The 18744-nt window shown below is 44.5% G+C and overlaps 2 protein-coding genes across 7 annotated transcripts in view; one reads left to right on the top strand and one right to left on the bottom strand.

Moving 5' to 3' along the window:
• The window catches only part of LOC139577326 (sodium-dependent phosphate transporter 2-like), a 139736-nt gene extending 134430 nt beyond the window's left edge, over positions 1-5306 (bottom strand). For 4 of the 6 annotated variants that reach the window (XM_071404347.1, XM_071404348.1, XM_071404349.1 and 1 more), the window contains exon 1: positions 4964-5302. The gene's annotated coding sequence lies outside the window, so the exon portion shown is untranslated. Of the gene's footprint in view, positions 1-4963 lie in introns of all 6 variants that reach the window. The other 2 variants (XM_071404352.1, XM_071404353.1) reach the window with 2 other exon arrangements.
• Positions 5302-18744, top strand: part of LOC139577329 (epigen-like) — a 56368-nt gene continuing 42925 nt past the window's right edge. The window contains exon 1 of the mRNA XM_071404359.1: positions 5302-5473. Coding sequence (XP_071260460.1) covers positions 5425-5473 — 49 coding nt within the window. The 5' untranslated portion in view covers positions 5302-5424. The remainder of the gene's footprint in view (positions 5474-18744) is intronic.

Here is an 18744-nt window from a genome sequence, read left to right as displayed (position 1 = left end):
ACTAGATGATGGAACATTGCTGCTATAACAGCCTCCACTCTTCTGGGAAGGCTTTCCACTAGATGTTGGAACATTGCTGCTATAACAGCCTCCACTCTTCTGGGAAGACTTTCCACTAGATGATGGAACATTACTGCTATAACAGCCTCCACTCTTCTGGGAAGGTTTTCCACTAGATGATGGAACATTACTGCTATAACAGCCTCCACTCTTCTGGGAAGACTTTCTACTAGATGTTGGAACATTACTGCTATAACAGCCTCCACTCTTCTGGGAAGGTTTTCCACTAGATGATGGAACATTACTGCTATAACAGCCTCCACTCTTCTGGGAAGGCTTTCCACTAGATGTTGGAACATTGCTGCTATAACAGCCTCCACTCTTCTGGGAAGACTTTCCACTAGATGATGGAACATTACTGCTATAACAGCCTCCACTCTTCTGGGAAGGTTTTCCACTAGATGATGGAACATTACTGCTATAACAGCCTCCACTCTTCTGGGAAGACTTTCTACTAGATGTTGGAACATTACTGCTATAACAGCCTCCACTCTTCTGGGAAGGTTTTCCACTAGATGATGGAACATTACTGCTATAACAGCCTCCACTCTTCTGGGAAGACTTTCTACTAGATGTTGGAACATTGCTGTGGGGACTTGCATCCGTTCAGCCACAAGAGCATTAGTGAGGGGACTGATGTTGGGTGATTAGGCCTGGCTCGTAGTCCAATTCATCCCAAAGGTGTTCGATGGGGTTGAGGTTAGCCCTCTGTTAAGGCCAGTCAAGTTCTTCCACACCGATCGACAAACCATTTCTGTATGGACCTTGCTTTGTGCACGGGGGCATTGTCATGCTGAAACAGGAAAGGGCCTTCCCCAAAAGTTGGAAGCACAGAATCGTCTACAATGTCATTGTATGCTGTAGTGTTAAGATTTCCCTTCACTGGAACTAAGGTGCCCGAACCATGAAAAACAGCCCCAGAACATTATTCCTCCTCCACCAAACTTTACAGTTGGCACTATGCATTGGTAGTGTTTTCCTGGCCAAACCTAGATTCGGCAGACTGCTGGTGAAGCGTGATTCATCAGTCCAGAGAACACGTTTCCACTCAAGCTTTAATCCACTCCAGCTGACGCTTGGCATTGCGCATGGTGATCTTAGGCTTGTGTGCGGCTGCTCAGCCATGGAAACCCATTTCATGAAGCTCCTGATGAACAGTTTGTGTGCTGAAGTTTCTTCCAGAGGCAGTTTGGAACCCAGTAGTGAGTGTTGCAACCGAGGACAGACAATTTTTTCGCGCTTCAGCACTTGGTGGTCCTGTTCTGTGAGCTTGTGTGGCCTACCATTTCACGGCTGAGTCGTTGTTGCTCCTAGACGTTTCCACTTCACAATAACAGCACTTAGTTGACCGGGGCAGCTCTAGCAGGGCAGAAATTTGACGAACTGACTTGTTATAAAAAGGTGGAATCCTATGACGGTGCCAGGTTAAAAGTCACTGAGCTCTTCAGTTTGGGCCATTCTACTGACAATGTTTGTCTATGGAGATTGCATGATTTTATACAGCTGTCAGCAACGGGTGTCGCTGAAATAAGCCGAATCCCCAAAAAATCGAGGCCAGGCTTAAAAGACAATTTATGCTCGATCCGAAATATGGTCGGAAGCTTTGTATGGAAGGTGTGACGCAATTGCGGAGCCTCTTGATGCATGCACAGGCCAAATCAAGCTCCATACCGCATCGATGTGCGCCTCACAAATATCGTAACAACGTGAAGGGCTCTGTACAGCTCCGCATTGACATGATTGATTGACAGTAGGTTGGGGGCGGGATGTCTTGTATAAACACAAACTCATATAACTTCCTTCACAATATCTCTGCTTTGCTAACCGCAAGAAATATGACGTCGGCGGAGGCTGCATCGGTAGTAAATGCTGTTTGGCCAACTTCAATGGTGGCCCGGATTGACCATGCAAAGCCTTGAAGTTCCACTACGGGCTGGCGCACACGACAAAAGCTCTGGTGCTAAACCAAATACATTGATATGTTTTAAACAATCGATTTAGTGAGAACGGGATGACTATGGACTTTAATACTACCGTCACCAATCGGAGGTAACAAAGGAAGTGAGATTTTCCTGTAATTCATGTGTGGTGAAAACGTTATAGGCTGACCACACCGCTCGCTTGGCGTGCCAACGAGCGTCTGCGTTGCCGAGGGCTAAAATAGAAGTCGATAAATGTATGCACGATAGCGCAAGATGGCGCACGCGCACAGCCGGGTTTGGGTTCCGTGTTAGTCTAATGTTCTGTCTACAATAGGGAAATTGGCATAATATAAAAAATAAAATAAAAAATTTTTTATTTACCTAAACAAGTCAGTTAAGAACAAAATTTGATTTACAATGACGGCCTACCGGGGAACAGTGGGTTAACTGCCTTGTTGAGGGGCAGAACAAAATATTTGTACCTTGTCAGCTCGGGGATTTGATATAGCAACTTTTCAGTTACTGGTTCAACGCTCTAATCACTAGGCTACCTGCCACCCCAGCTGGACAAAGCTTGAATTACTGTTTAACGGATGCCCCAGCTTACTTTTCTCCACACCCCACAAATTATTATTTTTTATTTTTTTATCAGATGTGTTATTTTGTGGGGAAATATAAGCGGCGCTTTGTTTATGACGCACTGTCCGTTCTCCCTTGAGGCTTTAGAGACCAAAGAGCCTCAGATCACGCGCTCAGATCACGTTCGAGCCTCTGATTGGACAGTGAAACACGCACGCTCCACCTGCAGGCGACGTGCAGATGTGTCATTTATCTCTCATGCAGATTCATGGCTGAAGCCAGCGCAAATTCCTACTATTTATGTGTCCAGGTTAAACGTGGGACGTCCCTCATTATAAACAAACATCCGGTTAAATTCATGGGTATTGCTTCATTTTCAGATCAATTTGAAGCGATTAATAGACGAAACAAACATTGAACCAATTGACTGGCCAGAGATCAGGGCATTCATCAGCAAAGACGCAGTGCAATTGATGAAATTGAAGTGTGTATTGAAGCTGTATGGTGATTTGCGATTCATAACGTACATTTTACCGGTACTGCCAGTAGTAGTAGGCAAACCGATAACACCAAGACGGAATGCGCTTGAAGAAGGAATGCGTTTGAACACGGGACACGTTTGAAGACGGAACGCGTTTGAAGTGAGGATGCGCCGTCGAGAACAGCTAGCATATCCAGCAGAGTACATCGCCAGTGGCACGCGTACACGCTTCGTGCAGTTCAGTAGCTCCACAATGATGTGATCCACTGTCTCCAAGGTGGGGGGGGGGGGCTTTTGGTGGCAGCCAGACGAGACAATCAGAGGATGCGGTGAGCAAATTTTACTGGGGCTTGAATTTAGTCAAGCTTCCTCTATAGAGATTGATGCATCTAATTGTGCATGTTATAAATTTTTATTTTTTTATTTTTTTATGATGATGATAGGCTATACTCTATGGATGGATTTATGGATTTTTTCCAATACTACATTCAATTTGACAAACCTAACTTGATTGGAAATGGAGGATAGTCAGTTGGCCAACTGAATGTATTGACACTTTCTACAAGGCATATAGTCTATGAGAGATCTAATCATATTTGTATGAATATTTTGTTAACGCCTATAGAGATGGATTCAGGTAATGCACTCATTATTATTATTATTTAACTAGGCAAGTCAGTTGAGAACAAATTCTTATTTTTATAAAGATGGCCTACCCCGGACAAACCCTCCCTTAACTTGAACGACGCTGGGCCAATTGTGCGCCGCCCTATGGGACTCCCGATCACAGCCGGTTGTGATAGAGCCCGGGATCGAACCGGGGTCTGTAGTGATGCCTCTAGCATTGAGATGCAGTGCCTTAGACCGCTGTGCCACTCGGGAGTCCAACATTTTTTAATTTGATTACAATTATTTATTGTCAATCATTCTTGAATTCTATTTTTTTTATTTTATATAGTCTACTCTATTACGCTATACATCACATTAAATTACTAGATTGGATTTTTATTTAAATAAAGAATAAAGGAAACTGTCACAAGTTATACTTACCATTGTGTTTAATTCATCATGGTTATAACAACATTGTAACATCTGTAGTCGTTTAAAGAAAAATCGTTTTTCGAATGGAATAGTTCAAATATTGAAGCTCGGGCCTCGAGTCTGCACAAGTGCCTAGGACAATTTGGTAAAGTACTGTTACTCCTTATCCAATTCATGTTTTATTTATGATCTTTCGCTTGCTCGACTCACTTTTCTGGGGGGGTAAAAATCGGTTTAAACAGTGAATCAATTTTGTCTGGCCTAATGTCAAAATAATTCTATATTTTGATTTAGGATGTCAGGAAATTACGCACACTGCAGATTTTTACAACAATGACATATTTCACTACTTTAACCATGGAGTTTACAAAAAAAATGTTTCCTAAACAATTGAACCAGGCGCTGCAGACCACAGCTTCCATCGTGACTGTGTGCCGCCGCATGAACCGTTGACGTTCCTACTAACAGCGGGCACGTGTGACATTGCCGTTCAGACAACTCTACTATCAACAAACTAGACTTTCTCTATTGTATCCAACAGAGTTCACACCCTGGCTGTGGTCACAACTATCTATCCTTGCTGTAAACAATGTTTCCCCATTTCTAATGTGTCAGACTCCGTCTCGTTTCTACCAACATGATTAGTCAGTCCCCTGTAATGCGCGACTCCCGAGTACATGTGCCACATTGTGTCTAATAATGGTGTTAAAATAATCATTTTCTACGCCATGTTGTTGTTGACACTTACCAGGCCCGTTTCTTTCTCCCGAGTGCAAGGCATTCGCCCCATATCCATATGGATGGACATGGTTCAGATGATTTGCCCTTGGGAGAGACAAAAAACGCGATACACATCGGGCACACACAGAAATATACTTACAAGAGGAGAAACACGACACCGTTCCTTTCTCCCACCGTTCAACAACTCTCCTATTTTTTCCCAGAACCGAACGTCTGGTTGTCGCCTTAGTGGTGTTTAGAAGCTCCGTCGACAATGTCCAGATTCCGACACACTCCCTTCTCTCTCCCAGTCCTGTTTGTCCCCCCTGCTCTGCTCTGATCTGCTCTGCTCTATCTCGACCGAGTCAAACAACCCTGTTCCCTTGAATCTCTCTTTTTCATCCGGGCGCTTCGGGGACGAGCGTCGCTGGCTGGCTCACTGTGGATGATGAGGAAACACGCGTGTACGTGCGTGAGATATTGGACGCGTTCCTCTGCCCGGGCGTTGCTGACGCATACCAAATCTTACAACGCCTGAATATGTCCTATTCCACATAATATGTTATAGCGATCTGTCAGTCATTGGTTGATGCATTCAACGTCTGAGCAGGGAACGCTACCATGGTGAGGGGAAAAGGTGTTTACCGGGTTTCCATCCAACCTTTTTTCTGTGAGTAAAGTAGGCTACATGTCAGATGAAAAATGTAATGACAGGCCTGATTCAAATTCCAAATTTGTCAGTAAATTTCCAAATGTTGACGAAGCAAAATATGCTAGACAAGGTGGGATCCTTTTGAGTCGGTACAATTAATAATGGGAGAAAATGGCGGTGGAAACGCTTTAATGCGCAAATATTTATAACCATCATATTGAAGTAAACTTGGAGTCAGGCGATGACATGTTGTGTGGTCCTCCCCACTACGACTCTCAAAGCATGCAGTTTATTAGACTACAGATTAAATAAATTATGATGAACTTCACAGGGCGGTGAAAGTGCGAGGTGATGCTCCTTTCCAAAAAATATCAAAGGTATTCTGGTGACATGATTTTTATTATATCTTTATTTATCTAGGCAAGTCAGTTAAGAACAAATTCTTATTTTCAATGACAGCGGATCCTAATCATAGTTTAGGTATTATTTTCAATGAACTGCCTTGTTCAGGGGCAGAACGACAGACTTTTACCTTGTCAGCTCAGGGATTCGATCTTGCAACCTTCCTGGTTACTAGTCCAACGCTCTAACCACTAGGCTATCTGCCGCTGATGATCGACTATTGGCTGCCGTTTGAGAAATAATTATCTTTCGCTTATGCATAGTGATCTCATCATGTAGGTAGCCTACCCACATTATATCTGGGAGGCTGTTGGCCGGAGCACACATGCCAAGACCAGAGTGGGCACATTCACTATACAGCGCAGAGGTTTTTTTTACAAAACGATGCGATGAAAACCCATTTAAATTGTGTTTTTTAAATTTTATTCGGTACATGGGGAAATTAACTGCAAACGTTATTTTTATCTGCCCACTGAGCCCTTCTTCAGTGGGCAAAGACAATGGCAGACAAATGTCACGACAACAAGACCTCACTAGTGGGCATCGTTCTAAATTCAGTATTGGCCCAATCAAGAGATCCCACTAGAGGGAGCTGTGGGGAAAACATGAATATCAAAGTGAAATAAAAAAAAATATATAGACAGAAATTAAATAAAGAATATATCGACAAAAATTAAATAAAAAATATATCGACACACAAGTCAAATGCATTATGATGTCATTCCCTAAATTATTTGGATTACATATTTATAACCTACTACAACATAAAACATTTTTTTTTTTTTACATTCCTCATTGAGGCCCTCTGGAGCGAGAGTTCCCGATAGGTCTATCCAGTATGTCTCCTATTGGCCAATAGGTCTCCAATTACATTTAAACTGCCCAATAGAGGCTATAGGGCCTAGTTACTTCATTAAATCATAGAAGCTATATGACATTTCAATTTGAAGTAATAACAATGCCCATAAATACCTAAACTATGATTAGGATTTGACATTTCAATGTGTGAGTGTGTCTGCGTGCGTGTGTGTGTGCGTGTGTGTGTGCGTGTGTGTGTCCGTCTGCGTGTGTGTTTCACAGTATAGCCCACATGTACCAGCCACACTTTAACAAGCCCATAACAAATACCACAGTCCTCTGGCAGTTACAGGAAACCCGCTTCTCCTGGTTGCTGCTGTTGTACTAAACATTCCAAGCTACTCTCCAGATGGAACATTACAAAAACATTTAATATCTCGCTAAAGTATTGTCTCTAAATATTTATTTTCATTTTTGTATAGTGTAAATTTGACATTTTTCCCCTTTTTGAGTGTAAACTATGAGCATGAATTAAAACCATAAAATCGTCGACGATTTAAACAAAGTCAGACATGTTTCGTCAGTTGAATCTGGTCAGAACAAACACAGTAGGCAAGTAGACTGGATCTAAACCTGTCTGTTATACCAGACTGGATCTACAGCCTGTCTGTTATACCAGACTGGATCTACAGCCGGTCTGTTATACCAGACTGGATCTACAGCCTGTCTGTTATACCAGACTGGATCTACAGCCTGTCTGTTATACCAGACTGGATCTACAGCCTGTCTGTTATACCAGACTGGATCTACAGCCTGTCTGTTATACCAGACTGGATCTACAGCCTGTCTGTTATACCAGACTGGATCTACAGCCGGTCTGTTATACCAGACTGGATCTAAACCTGTCTGTTATACCAGACTGGATCTACAGCCTGTCTGTTATACCAGACTGGATCTACAGCCTGTCTGTTATACCAGACTGGATCTACAGCCGGTCTGTTATACCAAACTGGATCTACAGCCGGTCTGTTATACCAGACTGGATCTACAGCCTGTCTGTTATACCAGACTGGATCTAAACCTGTCTGTTATACCAGACTGGATCTAAACCTGTCTGTTATACCAGACTGGATCTACAGCCGGTCTGTTATACCAGACTCGATCTAAACCTGTCTCTTACACCAGACTGGATCTAAACCTGTCTGTTATACCAGACTGGATCTACAGCCTGTCTGTTATACCAGCCTGGATCTAAACCTGTCTGTTACACCAGACTGGATCTAAACCTGTCTGTTATACCAGACTGGATCTAAACCTGTCTGTTATACCAGACTGGATCCATAGACTGGTTATACCAGACTGGATCCATAGACTGGTTATACCAGACTGGATCTATAGACTGGTTATACCAGACTGGATCCATAGACTGGTTATACCAGACTGGATCTATAGCCTGGTTATACCAGACTGGATCTATAGACTGGTTATACCAGACTGGATCTATAGACTGGTTATACCAGACTGGATCTATAGCCTGGTTATACCAGACTGGATCCATAGACTGGTTATACCAGACTGGATCTATAGACTGGTTATACCAGACTGGATCTATAGACTGGTTATACCAGACTGAATCTATAGACTGGTTTTACCAGACTGGATCTATAGCCTGGTTATACCAGACTGAATCTATAGACTGGTTATTCCAGACTGGATCTATAGACTGGTTATACCAGACTGGATCTATAGCCTGGTTATACCAGACTGAATCCTGTGCTCATCGTTTTTACCATTCTGGCTTTACCAGGCTATCTGTTGTGCATAATCCCTGGGTCAGAGACAGACTTTACCAGGCTATCTGCTGTGCAGGATGGTCATAATGCTTCATGACAGTGTCACGACGTGTATTTTCTACAAGTTATTGAAAATATAATTGAAAAAAACATGACTGTAAAAAATGTATTACAACAACAGCAAAGGATTTAGGAAACAAACTTTAAAATGAAAGGAAACTTCTTGTCAGGGAAAAAGCACATTTGAATAAATGTGGATTTTGACACTCTTATGTAGGTGTCATAACCAGCCATAACATAACGCAATATATGTCACAACAGGTGTAAATATATGGGTCATGACAGTGTTGTCAGCTGTAATGACATATTATGACATGGTTATGACCGTGTCATAATGCGTTATGATGCTGCGTGTCAAGTAAAGCGTTACCAACTTTTGCATATCCTACACATCGATAACACAAGAAATAGTGGTTTTGTCATTTGTTATAGGCTGTTTTAGGACACCTAAATGTGTCTCATTTGGCCAACATCCCTTGTTTATTGAAGGCGCTGGCTACGTCAGGTTGGATCTATAGTAAATGCATATGGGTGTCAGTTACATTTCTCAAATGTCTGGTCAATGAAAATCTTTCCGGTCACGTTGTCTGGCGCCAAATTTTCCTAACTGAAACCCTGGCACACACACACTGGCAAATATTTTCTGGCAGGCAGACACTGGAATACGTTTCTGAGTGACGGAGTGAGGGTTTTTCGCGGGACTGGGAAAAAATGCCCTGAACGTAAAATAATGTTATTTATCAGAACTCAGGATAAGACCCGGATGCAGACAGTTCGAATCACAGATGTTTATTAACAAAACAGGGGGCAGGCAGACGACAGGTCAAGAGCAGGCAGAGATCAGTAATCCAGGACAGGGTCAGTAAGGTACAGAATGGTAGGCAGGGTCAGAGTCAGGGCAGGCAGAGATCAGTAATGCAGGGCAGTGTCGCAAGGTACAGAATGACAGGCAGGCTCAGGGTCAGGCCAGGCAGAGTGGTCAAAACTAGAAAAACTAGAAAAACAGGGAAAGAGAGAAACAGAAGTACGGGAAAAACACACTGGTAGGCTTGACGAGACAAGACGAACTGGCAACAGACAAACAGAGAACACAGGGAGAAATGCACAGGCGATACTGGGGAAAATGGGCGACACCTGGAGGGGGGGTGGAGACAAGCACAAGACAGGTGAAACAGATCAGGGTGGGACAGTTATTAACTGGTTCCCGTGCTTTTGTCACGCCCTGGCCTTAGTTATCTTTGTTTTCTTTATTATTTTAGGTCAGGGTGTGACATGGGGGATGTTTGTGTGTTTTTGTCTAGTCTAGGGTGTTTGTATTGTATAGGGTGTTTTGTAGAGTTCATGGGGTTGTGTTCAGTGTAGGTGTTTATGTAAGTCTATGGTTGCCTGGATTGGTTCTCAATCAGAGACAGCTGTCTATCGTTGTCTCTGATTGGGAGCCATATTTAAGGCAGCCATAGGCATTATGTAGGTTGTGGGTAATTGTCTATGTTTTGACGTTAGTGGCTTGTGTCTGCACTTTCGTTTTGTAGCTTCACGGTCGTTTGTTGTTTTGTCTAGTTTGTGTTAGTGTTCGTGTTTGTTTTCATTTTCAAATAAAGTGAAGATGTATTTATATCACGCTGCGCCTTGGTCCTCTCTTTCACCTAACAACGATCGTGACAGCTTTCAAAATAGCGGTTCTGTTTCGGAACAGTATGGATCACTTTCGTACGCGGTTCTGATTCTGTTCCTCGAAAAAAAATGACGTTATTTTCCTGTTTTCGGTTTTGTTCCCTGAACCGGTTCCAACCCCCGGTTACAATAACGTTGCCTTCATAAAGGATTTATGAAAAGTTTATACTTAGTTAATCAACTGAACAGCCTGAATTCTTCAGGGCATGGATTCTACAAGGTTTCTGAAATGTTCCACAGGGATGTTGGTCCATGCTGACTCGATGGCAGCACACAGTTTCTGCAGATTGAACGGCGGTACATTCATGCTGCCAACAGCTCGTTCCATCTCATCCCAAAGATGCTCTATAGGGTCAGCAACAAGGTTCAGAGACACGTTGTGGTGTTCAGTCGTTGATGAACTGGTATCAAGGCACCTGACTTCAGCCAGGAAAACATTCCCCGCACCAGTACACCACCGCCACCAGCCTGTACCGTTGACACCAGGCAGGACGGGGCCATGGACTGATGCTGCTTACGCCAAATCCTGACTCGGGCCATCAGCGTGACGTAACAGGAACTGGGATTCGTCGGACCAGGCGATGTTTTTGCTCTTCTGAATTGTCCAGTGTTGGTGATGGCGTGTCCACTGGAGCCGCTTCTTCTCGTCTTTAGCTGATAGGACGGGAACCCCGGTGTGGTCATCTGCTGCAATAGCCTATCCGTGACAAGGACCGACGAGTTGTGCATTCCGAGATGCCGTTGTGCGCACCACTGTTGTACTGCGCCGTTATTGGTCTGTTTGTGTCCCGCCTGTTAGTTTGCATGATCCTTCCCATTCTCCTTCGACCTCTCTCATCAACGTGCCGTTTTCACCCACAGGACTGTCGCTGACTGTATGTTTATTTGTTTGTTGCACCGTTCTAGGTAAACCCTAGACACTGTCGCGTGTGAAAAGCCTAGGAGGGCGGCCGTTTGTTAGATACTGGATCTGGCACGCCTGGCACCGACGATCATACCACATTCAAAGTCGTTTAGGTCACTAGTTTTGTCCATTCTAACGTTCAATCGAACAGTAACTGAATGCCTCGATGCCTGTCTGCCTGCTTTATGTAACAAGCCACGGCCACGTGACTCACTGTCTGTAGGAGCCATTCATTTTGGTGAACGAGGGGGTGTACCTAATTAACTGTCCGGTGAGTGTACGTTGGCAACCAGTTTATAATCGCAATAAGGCACCTCAGGGGTTTGTGGTATATGGCCAATATACCACGGCTAAGGGCTGCGTCCAGGCACTCTGCGTTGCGTCGGGCTTAAGAACAGCCCTTAGCCGTGGTATATTGGCCATATACCACACCCCCTCATGCCTTATTGCTTAATTAAGTCATTGGTTGAATGTGAGAGTAATTTTTTATGACCACAAAGCACGGACAAGTATGAATGTCTTGAAAGTCCCCTTTTCATCCCTCCTGAAATTATCAGGAGAGCAGACACACACACACACACACACACACACACACACACACACACACACACACACACACACACACACACACACACACACACACACACACACACACACAGCTACACTCGCTGCTGTACTGCTGTATAGGAGATGGTCAGAAGAGCAGGTCACTCGCTATCTTCTCTCTGTAGTTTTGACATCAAACCACATCATGATATTCAGGATGTACTGAGGAGTACAGTATTCAGGGGAAAGGACGCAGGAGAATTGAAATGCAGTGGCATATTTCCACCACTAGATGTCAATCATAACCTTCTGTTTTACTTCACCTGGTAAACTGCCTTCAGACTGTAACTCTGTTAGTCGTGTTTGTACTCACTTTCAAATAATAGAAAAATACGTTGTTGGGCTTGTTTGAACCCAGTTAGGGAGTGCATTGAAATAACATTCGTGAATTGAATAGGATACTCACTCAACTTAGTTGGATATTCACTTAATTGGATAGTCACTTAACTTAATAGGACTCTCACTTAACTTATTAGGATGCTCACTTAACTTAATAGGATAATCACTTAACTTAATAGGATAATCACTTAACTTAATAGGATATTCACTCAACTTAATAGGATACTCACTTAACTTAATAGGATACTCACTTAAAAGGATACTCACTTAACTTAATAGGATAATCACTTAACTTAATAGGATATTCACATTAATTAACTATATGTCTTGGTATAGAGACTGTAGGGGAAATCATGTTGGTGATTGACAGGTCTGGGTGTGTGTGTGTGTGTCTGCGTGTGTGTCTGCGTGTGTCATTGTGCTGGACTGGAGTGTTCCCAGTCCCAACCAGAGACGTAATGGGCTGGAGTGCTCCCAGTCCCAACCAGAGACGTAATGGGCTGGAGTGCTCCCAGTCCCCACCAGAGACTTAATGGGCTGGAGTGTTCCCAGTCCCAACCAGAGACTTAATGGGCTGTAGTGCTCCCAGTCCCAACCAGAGACGTAATGGGCTGGAGTGCTCCCAGTCCCAACCAGAGACTTAATGGGCTGTAGTGCTCCCAGTCCCAACCAGAGACGTAATGGGCTGGAGTGCTCCCAGTCCCAACCAGAGACTTAATGGGCTGTAGTGTTCCCTACAAGAGACTTAATGGGCTGTAGTGCTCCCAGTCCCAACCAGAGACGTAATGGGCTGGAGTGCTCCCAGTCCCAACCAGAGACGTAATGGGTTGGAGTGCTCCCAGTCCCAACCAGAGACTTAATGGGCTGTAGTGTTCCCTACAAGAGACTTAATGGGCTGTAGTGCTCCCAGTCCCAACCAGAGACGTAATGGGCTGGAGTGCTCCCAGTCCCAACCAGAGACGTAATGGGCTGGAGTGTTCCCAGTCCCAACCAGAGACGTAATGGGCTGGAGTGTTCCCAGTCCCAACCAGAGACGTAATGGGCTGGAGTGTTCCCAGTCCCAACCAGAGACGTAATGGGCTGGAGTGCTCCCAGTCCCAACCAGAGACGTAATGGGCTGGAGTGCTCCCAGTCCCAACCAGAGACTACAACACTTTTTTGGTTACTACATGATTCCATACGTGTTATGTCATAGTTTTGATGTCTTAACTATTATTCTACAATGTAGGAAATAGTAAAAATAAATTAAATCCCTTGAATTAGTAGTTGTGTCCAATCTTTTGACTCGTACTTTATATGTATATAGTTAACAAAAATATAAACGCAACATGTAAAGTGCTGGTCCCGTGTTTCATGAGCTGAAATAAAAGATCCCAGAAATGTTTCATACGCTCAAAAATATTATTTCTCTCAAATTTTGTACAGAAATGTTTTTTATTTACATCCCTGTTAGTGAGCATTTCTCCTTTGCCAAGATAATCCATCCACCTGACAGGTGTGGCATATCGAGAAGCTGATTAAACAGCGTGATCATTACACAGGTGCACCTTCTGCTGGGGACAATAAAAGGCCACTTTAAAATGTGCAGTTTTGTCACACAACACAATGCCACAGATGTCTCAAGTATTGATGGAGTGTGGAGTTGGCATGCTGACTGCAGGAATGTCCACCACAGCTGTTGACAGATAATTTCATGTACATTTCTCTACCATAAGCTGCCTTCAACGTCGTTTTAGAGAATTTGTCAGTACGTCCAACCGGCCTCACAACCGCAGACCACGTGTAACCACGCCAGCCCAGGACCTCCACATCTGGTTTCTTCACCTGCGGGATCGTATATTTGTTATCTTAAGGGCAAGGTGTTACGGACTTTGGTTTCTCCATTTATATTTTGAGGTTGGACGTTAGCACTTTGGGCGCACTGATTGGTGTCACCTCGTTAGTCAGTATGTGTTACACCTGTGCTGGCTTGTCATCTCGTTAGTCAGAAGTCGTTTCACCTTTGCTGGCCAGGTGTTTATTTAAAAGTGACTGGCCCAGTGCTCCAGTTGTCTTAAGAGATGTGGCGTGTTAACACCTTAGAGGTTGGCTCTCCCCATGTGATTTCTAGAGAAACAATCCTTCATCTGATCTTCTCTGTTTTCATTTTGCTCTGCCGTGTTGGTTTGCTTCCCGTCTTAAAGTTTGGTGTGGGTTTTTCTTTTGGGCAAATTTAGTTGAGGCGCTCATGTTGGGTGTCTTTTTAGGTCCCAGTTGTTGTTTCTAGTCAACTTTCAGTGGACAAAACCCCATGAGTGTCTTTCAGAACCACTCCTAAAACCCCATGAGTGTCTATCAGAACCCCTCCTAAAACCCCATGAGTGTCTATCAGAATCCCTCCTAAAACCCCATGAGTGTCTTTCAGAACCACTCCTAAAACCCCATGAGTGTCTTTCAGAACCACTCCTAAAACCCCATGAGTGTCTATCAGAACCCCTCCTAAAACCCCATGAGTGTCTTTCAGAACCCCTCCTAAAACCCCATGAGTGTCTATCAGAACCCCTCCTAAAACCCCATGAGTGTCTATCAGAACCCCTCCTAAAACCCCATGAGTGTCTTTCAGAACCCCTCCTAAAACCCCATGAGTGTCTATCAGAACCCCTCCTAGAACCCCATGAGTGTCTATCAGAACCCCTCCTAAAACCCCATGAGTGTCTATCAGAACCCCTCCTAAAACCCCATGAGTGTCTATCAGAACCCCTCCTAAAACCCCATGAGTGTCTTTCAGAACCCCTCCTAAAACCCCATGAGTGTCTTTCAGAACCCCTCCTAAAACCCCATGAGTGTCTTTCAGAACCCCTCCTAAAACCCCATGAGTGTCTATCAGAACCCCTCCTAAAACCCCATGAGTGTCTTTCAGAACCCCTCCTAAAACCCCATGAGTGTCTATCAGAACCCCTCCTAAAACCCCATGAGTGTCTATCAGAACCCCTCCTAAAACCCCATGAGTGTCTATCAGAACCCCTCCTAAAACCCCATGAGTGTCTATCAGAACCCCTCCTTAAACCCCATGAGTGTCTATCAGAACCCCTCCTTAAACCCCATGAGTGTCTATCAGAACCCCTCCTTAAACCCCATGTGTCTTTCAGAACCCCTCCTAAAACCCCATGAGTGTCTTTCAGAACCCCTCCTAAAACCCCATGAGTGTCTATCAGAACCCCTCCTTAAACCCCATGAGTGTCTATCAGAACCCCTCCTTAAACCCCATGAGTGTCTATCAGAACCCCTCCTAAAACCCCATGAGTGTCTATCAGAACCCCTCCTAAAACCCCATGAGTGTCTTTCAGAACCCCTCCTAAAACCCCATGAGTGTCTATCAGAACCCCTCCTAAAACCCCATGAGTGTCTTTCAGAACCCCTCCTTAAACCCCATGTGTCTTTCAGAACCCCTCCTAAAACCCCATGAGTGTCTTTCAGAACCCCTCCTAAAACCCCATGAGTGTCTTTCAGAACCCCTCCTAAAACCCCATGAGTGTCTATCAGAACCCCTCGTTAAACCCCATGAGTGTCTATCAGAACCCCTCCTAAAACCCATGAGTGTCTATCAGAACCCCTCCTAAAACCCCATGAGTGTCTTTCAGAACCCCTCCTAAAACCCCATGAGTGTCTATCAGAACCCCTCCTAAAACCCCATGAGTGTCTATCAGAACCCCTCCTAAAACCCCATGAGTGTCTATCAGAACCCTTCCTAAAACCCCATGAGTGTCTTTCAGAACCCCTCCTAAAACCCCATGAGTGTCTATCAGAACCCCTCCTAAAACCCCATGAGTGTCTATCAGAACCCCTCCTAAAACCCCATGAGTGTCTATCAGAACCCCTCCTAAAACCCCATGAGTGTCTATCAGAACCCCTCCTAAAACCCCATGAGTGTCTATCAGAACCCCTCCTAAAAACCCATGAGTGTCTTTCAGAACCCCTCCTAAAACCCCATGAGTGTCTTTCAGAACCCCTCCTAAAACCCCATGAGTGTCTTTCAGAACCCCTCCTAAAACCCCATGAGTGTCTATCAGAACCCCTCCTAAAACCCCATGAGTGTCTATCAGAACCCCTCCTAAAACCCCATGAGTGTCTTTCAGAACCCCTCCTAAAACCCCATGAGTGTCTATCAGAACCCCTCCTAAAAACCCCATGAGTGTCTATCAGAACCCCTCCTAAAACCCCATGAGTGTCTATCAGAACCCCTCCTAAAAACCCATGAGTGTCTTTCAGAACCCCTCCTAAAACCCCATGAGTGTCTTTCAGAACCCCTCCTAAAACCCCATGAGTGTCTATCAGAACCCCTCCTAAAACCCCATGAGTGTCTATCAGAACCCCTCCTAAAAACCCATGAGTGTCTTTCAGAACCCCTCCTAAAACCCCATGAGTGTCTTTCAGAACCCCTCCTAAAACCCCATGAGTGTCTTTCAGAACCCCTCCTAAAACCCCATGAGTGTCTATCAGAACCCCTCCTAAAACCCCATGAGTGTCTTTCAGAACCCCTCCTAAAACCCCATGAGTGTCTATCAGAACCCCTCCTAAAACCCCATGAGTGTCTATCAGAACCCCTCCTAAAACCCCATGAGTGTCTATCAGAACCCCTCCTAAAACCCCATGAGTGTCTTTCAGAACCCCTCCTAAAACCCCATGAGTGTCTATCAGAACCCCTCCTAAAACCCCATGAGTGTCTTTCAGAACCCCTCCTTAAACCCCATGAGTGTCTTTCAGAACCCCTCCTAAAACCCCATGAGTGTCTTTCAGAACCCCTCCTAAAACCCCATGAGTGTCTATCAGAACCCCTCCTTAAACCCCATGAGTGTCTATCAGAACCCCTCCTAAAACCCATGAGTGTCTATCAGAACCCCTCCTAAAACCCCATGAGTGTCTTTCAGAACCCCTCCTAAAACCCCATGAGTGTCTATCAGAACCCCTCCTAAAACCCCATGAGTGTCTATCAGAACCCCTCCTAAAACCCCATGAGTGTCTATCAGAACCCCTCCTAAAACCCCATGAGTGTCTTTCAGAACCCCTCCTAAAACCCCATGAGTGTCTATCAGAACCCCTCCTAAAACCCCATGAGTGTCTTTCAGAACCCCTCCTAAAACCCCATGAGTGTCTTTCAGAACCCCTCCTAAAACCCCATGAGTGTCTATCAGAACCCCTCCTAAAACCCCATGAGTGTCTATCAGAACCCCTCCTAAAACCCCATGAGTGTCTATCAGAACCCCTCCTAAAACCCCATGAGTGTCTATCAGAACCCCTCCTAAAACCCCATGAGTGTCTATCAGAACCCCTCCTAAAAACCCATGAGTGTCTTTCAGAACCCCTCCTAAAACCCCATGAGTGTCTTTCAGAACCCCTCCTAAAACCCCATGAGTGTCTTTCAGAACCCCTCCTAAAACCCCATGAGTGTCTTTCAGAACCCCTCCTAAAACCCCATGAGTGTCTTTCAGAACCCCTCCTAAAACCCCATGAGTGTCTTTCAGAACCCCTCCTAAAACCCCATGAGTGTCTATCAGAACCCCTCCTTAAACCCCATGAGTGTCTTTCAGAACCCCTCCTAAAACCCCATGAGTGTCTATCAGAACCCCTCCTTAAACCCCATGAGTGTCTATCAGAACCCCTCCTTAAACCCCATGAGTGTCTATCAGAACCCCTGAGAAATTGACATCCGGTTTGGAGCGAGCGGTCGCATTTGCATTCGCTCTGCAGGTAGTATAACTTTTCATTACATTTCATTACATTTCATTATAGTACAACGGTTTAATTTGTTTAATTTGTCCAACCTTAGCAATTTCTTCTTAGCTAGCTACATAGCCGTCTGTGTATCAAAGATAATTGCGTAATTATCGTATTTCGTCGTCTATCGTAGTCCACACTGCTATCTGCCCAGCAGCTAGCCAGCTAGCAAACGTCCACCGTCTACCCAATAGTAGTATAACTTTTCATTACATTTCATTATAGTACAACGGTCTGATTTTCATTTTCATTACAGTACAACGGTTTGATTTGTTTGATCTTAGCTAGCTACATAGCCGTCTTTGTATCAAACATAATTGTGTAGTTATTGAGGTTCGCTAGCCAGCTATTTTCGTCCTAACGTAACGCAACGTAGCCAACACTGCTAGCTAGCCAGCTTGCCACCGAATAGCAGCATTGTAGAAACGAGTGATTTACAACGGAACGACTTGATTAGTGTAGTGTTGGCTGGCTACACAGTTGTCTTTGCTATCTTTGATTTGTTTGATCTTAGCTAGCTACTTAGCTGGCTACGTAGCCGTCTTTGTATCAAGGATAATTGTGTAGTTATCGAGGTTCGCTGAGGTTCGCTAGCCAGGTATTCTCGTCCTAACGTAACGTAACGTAGTCAACCCTGCTAGCTAGCCAGCTAGCCACCGATTAGCAGCACTGTAGAAACGATTACATTACAACGAAACGACTTGATTTGTGTAGTGTTAGCTAGCTACATAGTTTTCTTTGCTATCTTTGTATCTAAGATAATTGTGTAGCTTTGAGTAATTATCGGTTAGCTAGCCAGCTATTTTCGCCTGCCGCGCTGCCGTCCTCCTACCTAGCCAACACTGCTAGCTAACACTGCTAGCTAGCCAACTTCTACCGAATAGCAGCACTGTAGAAACTTACATTACAACGGAACGACTTGATTAGCGTAGTGTTAGCTAGTTGTCTTTGCTGTCCTT

This window comes from Salvelinus alpinus, chromosome 5 (genome assembly GCF_045679555.1).
Source record: "Salvelinus alpinus chromosome 5, SLU_Salpinus.1, whole genome shotgun sequence".
NCBI lineage: Eukaryota > Metazoa > Chordata > Actinopteri > Salmoniformes > Salmonidae > Salvelinus > Salvelinus alpinus.
Note: the sequence above shows the minus strand (reverse complement) of the source record. Positions and strands in the feature narration are given on the sequence as shown.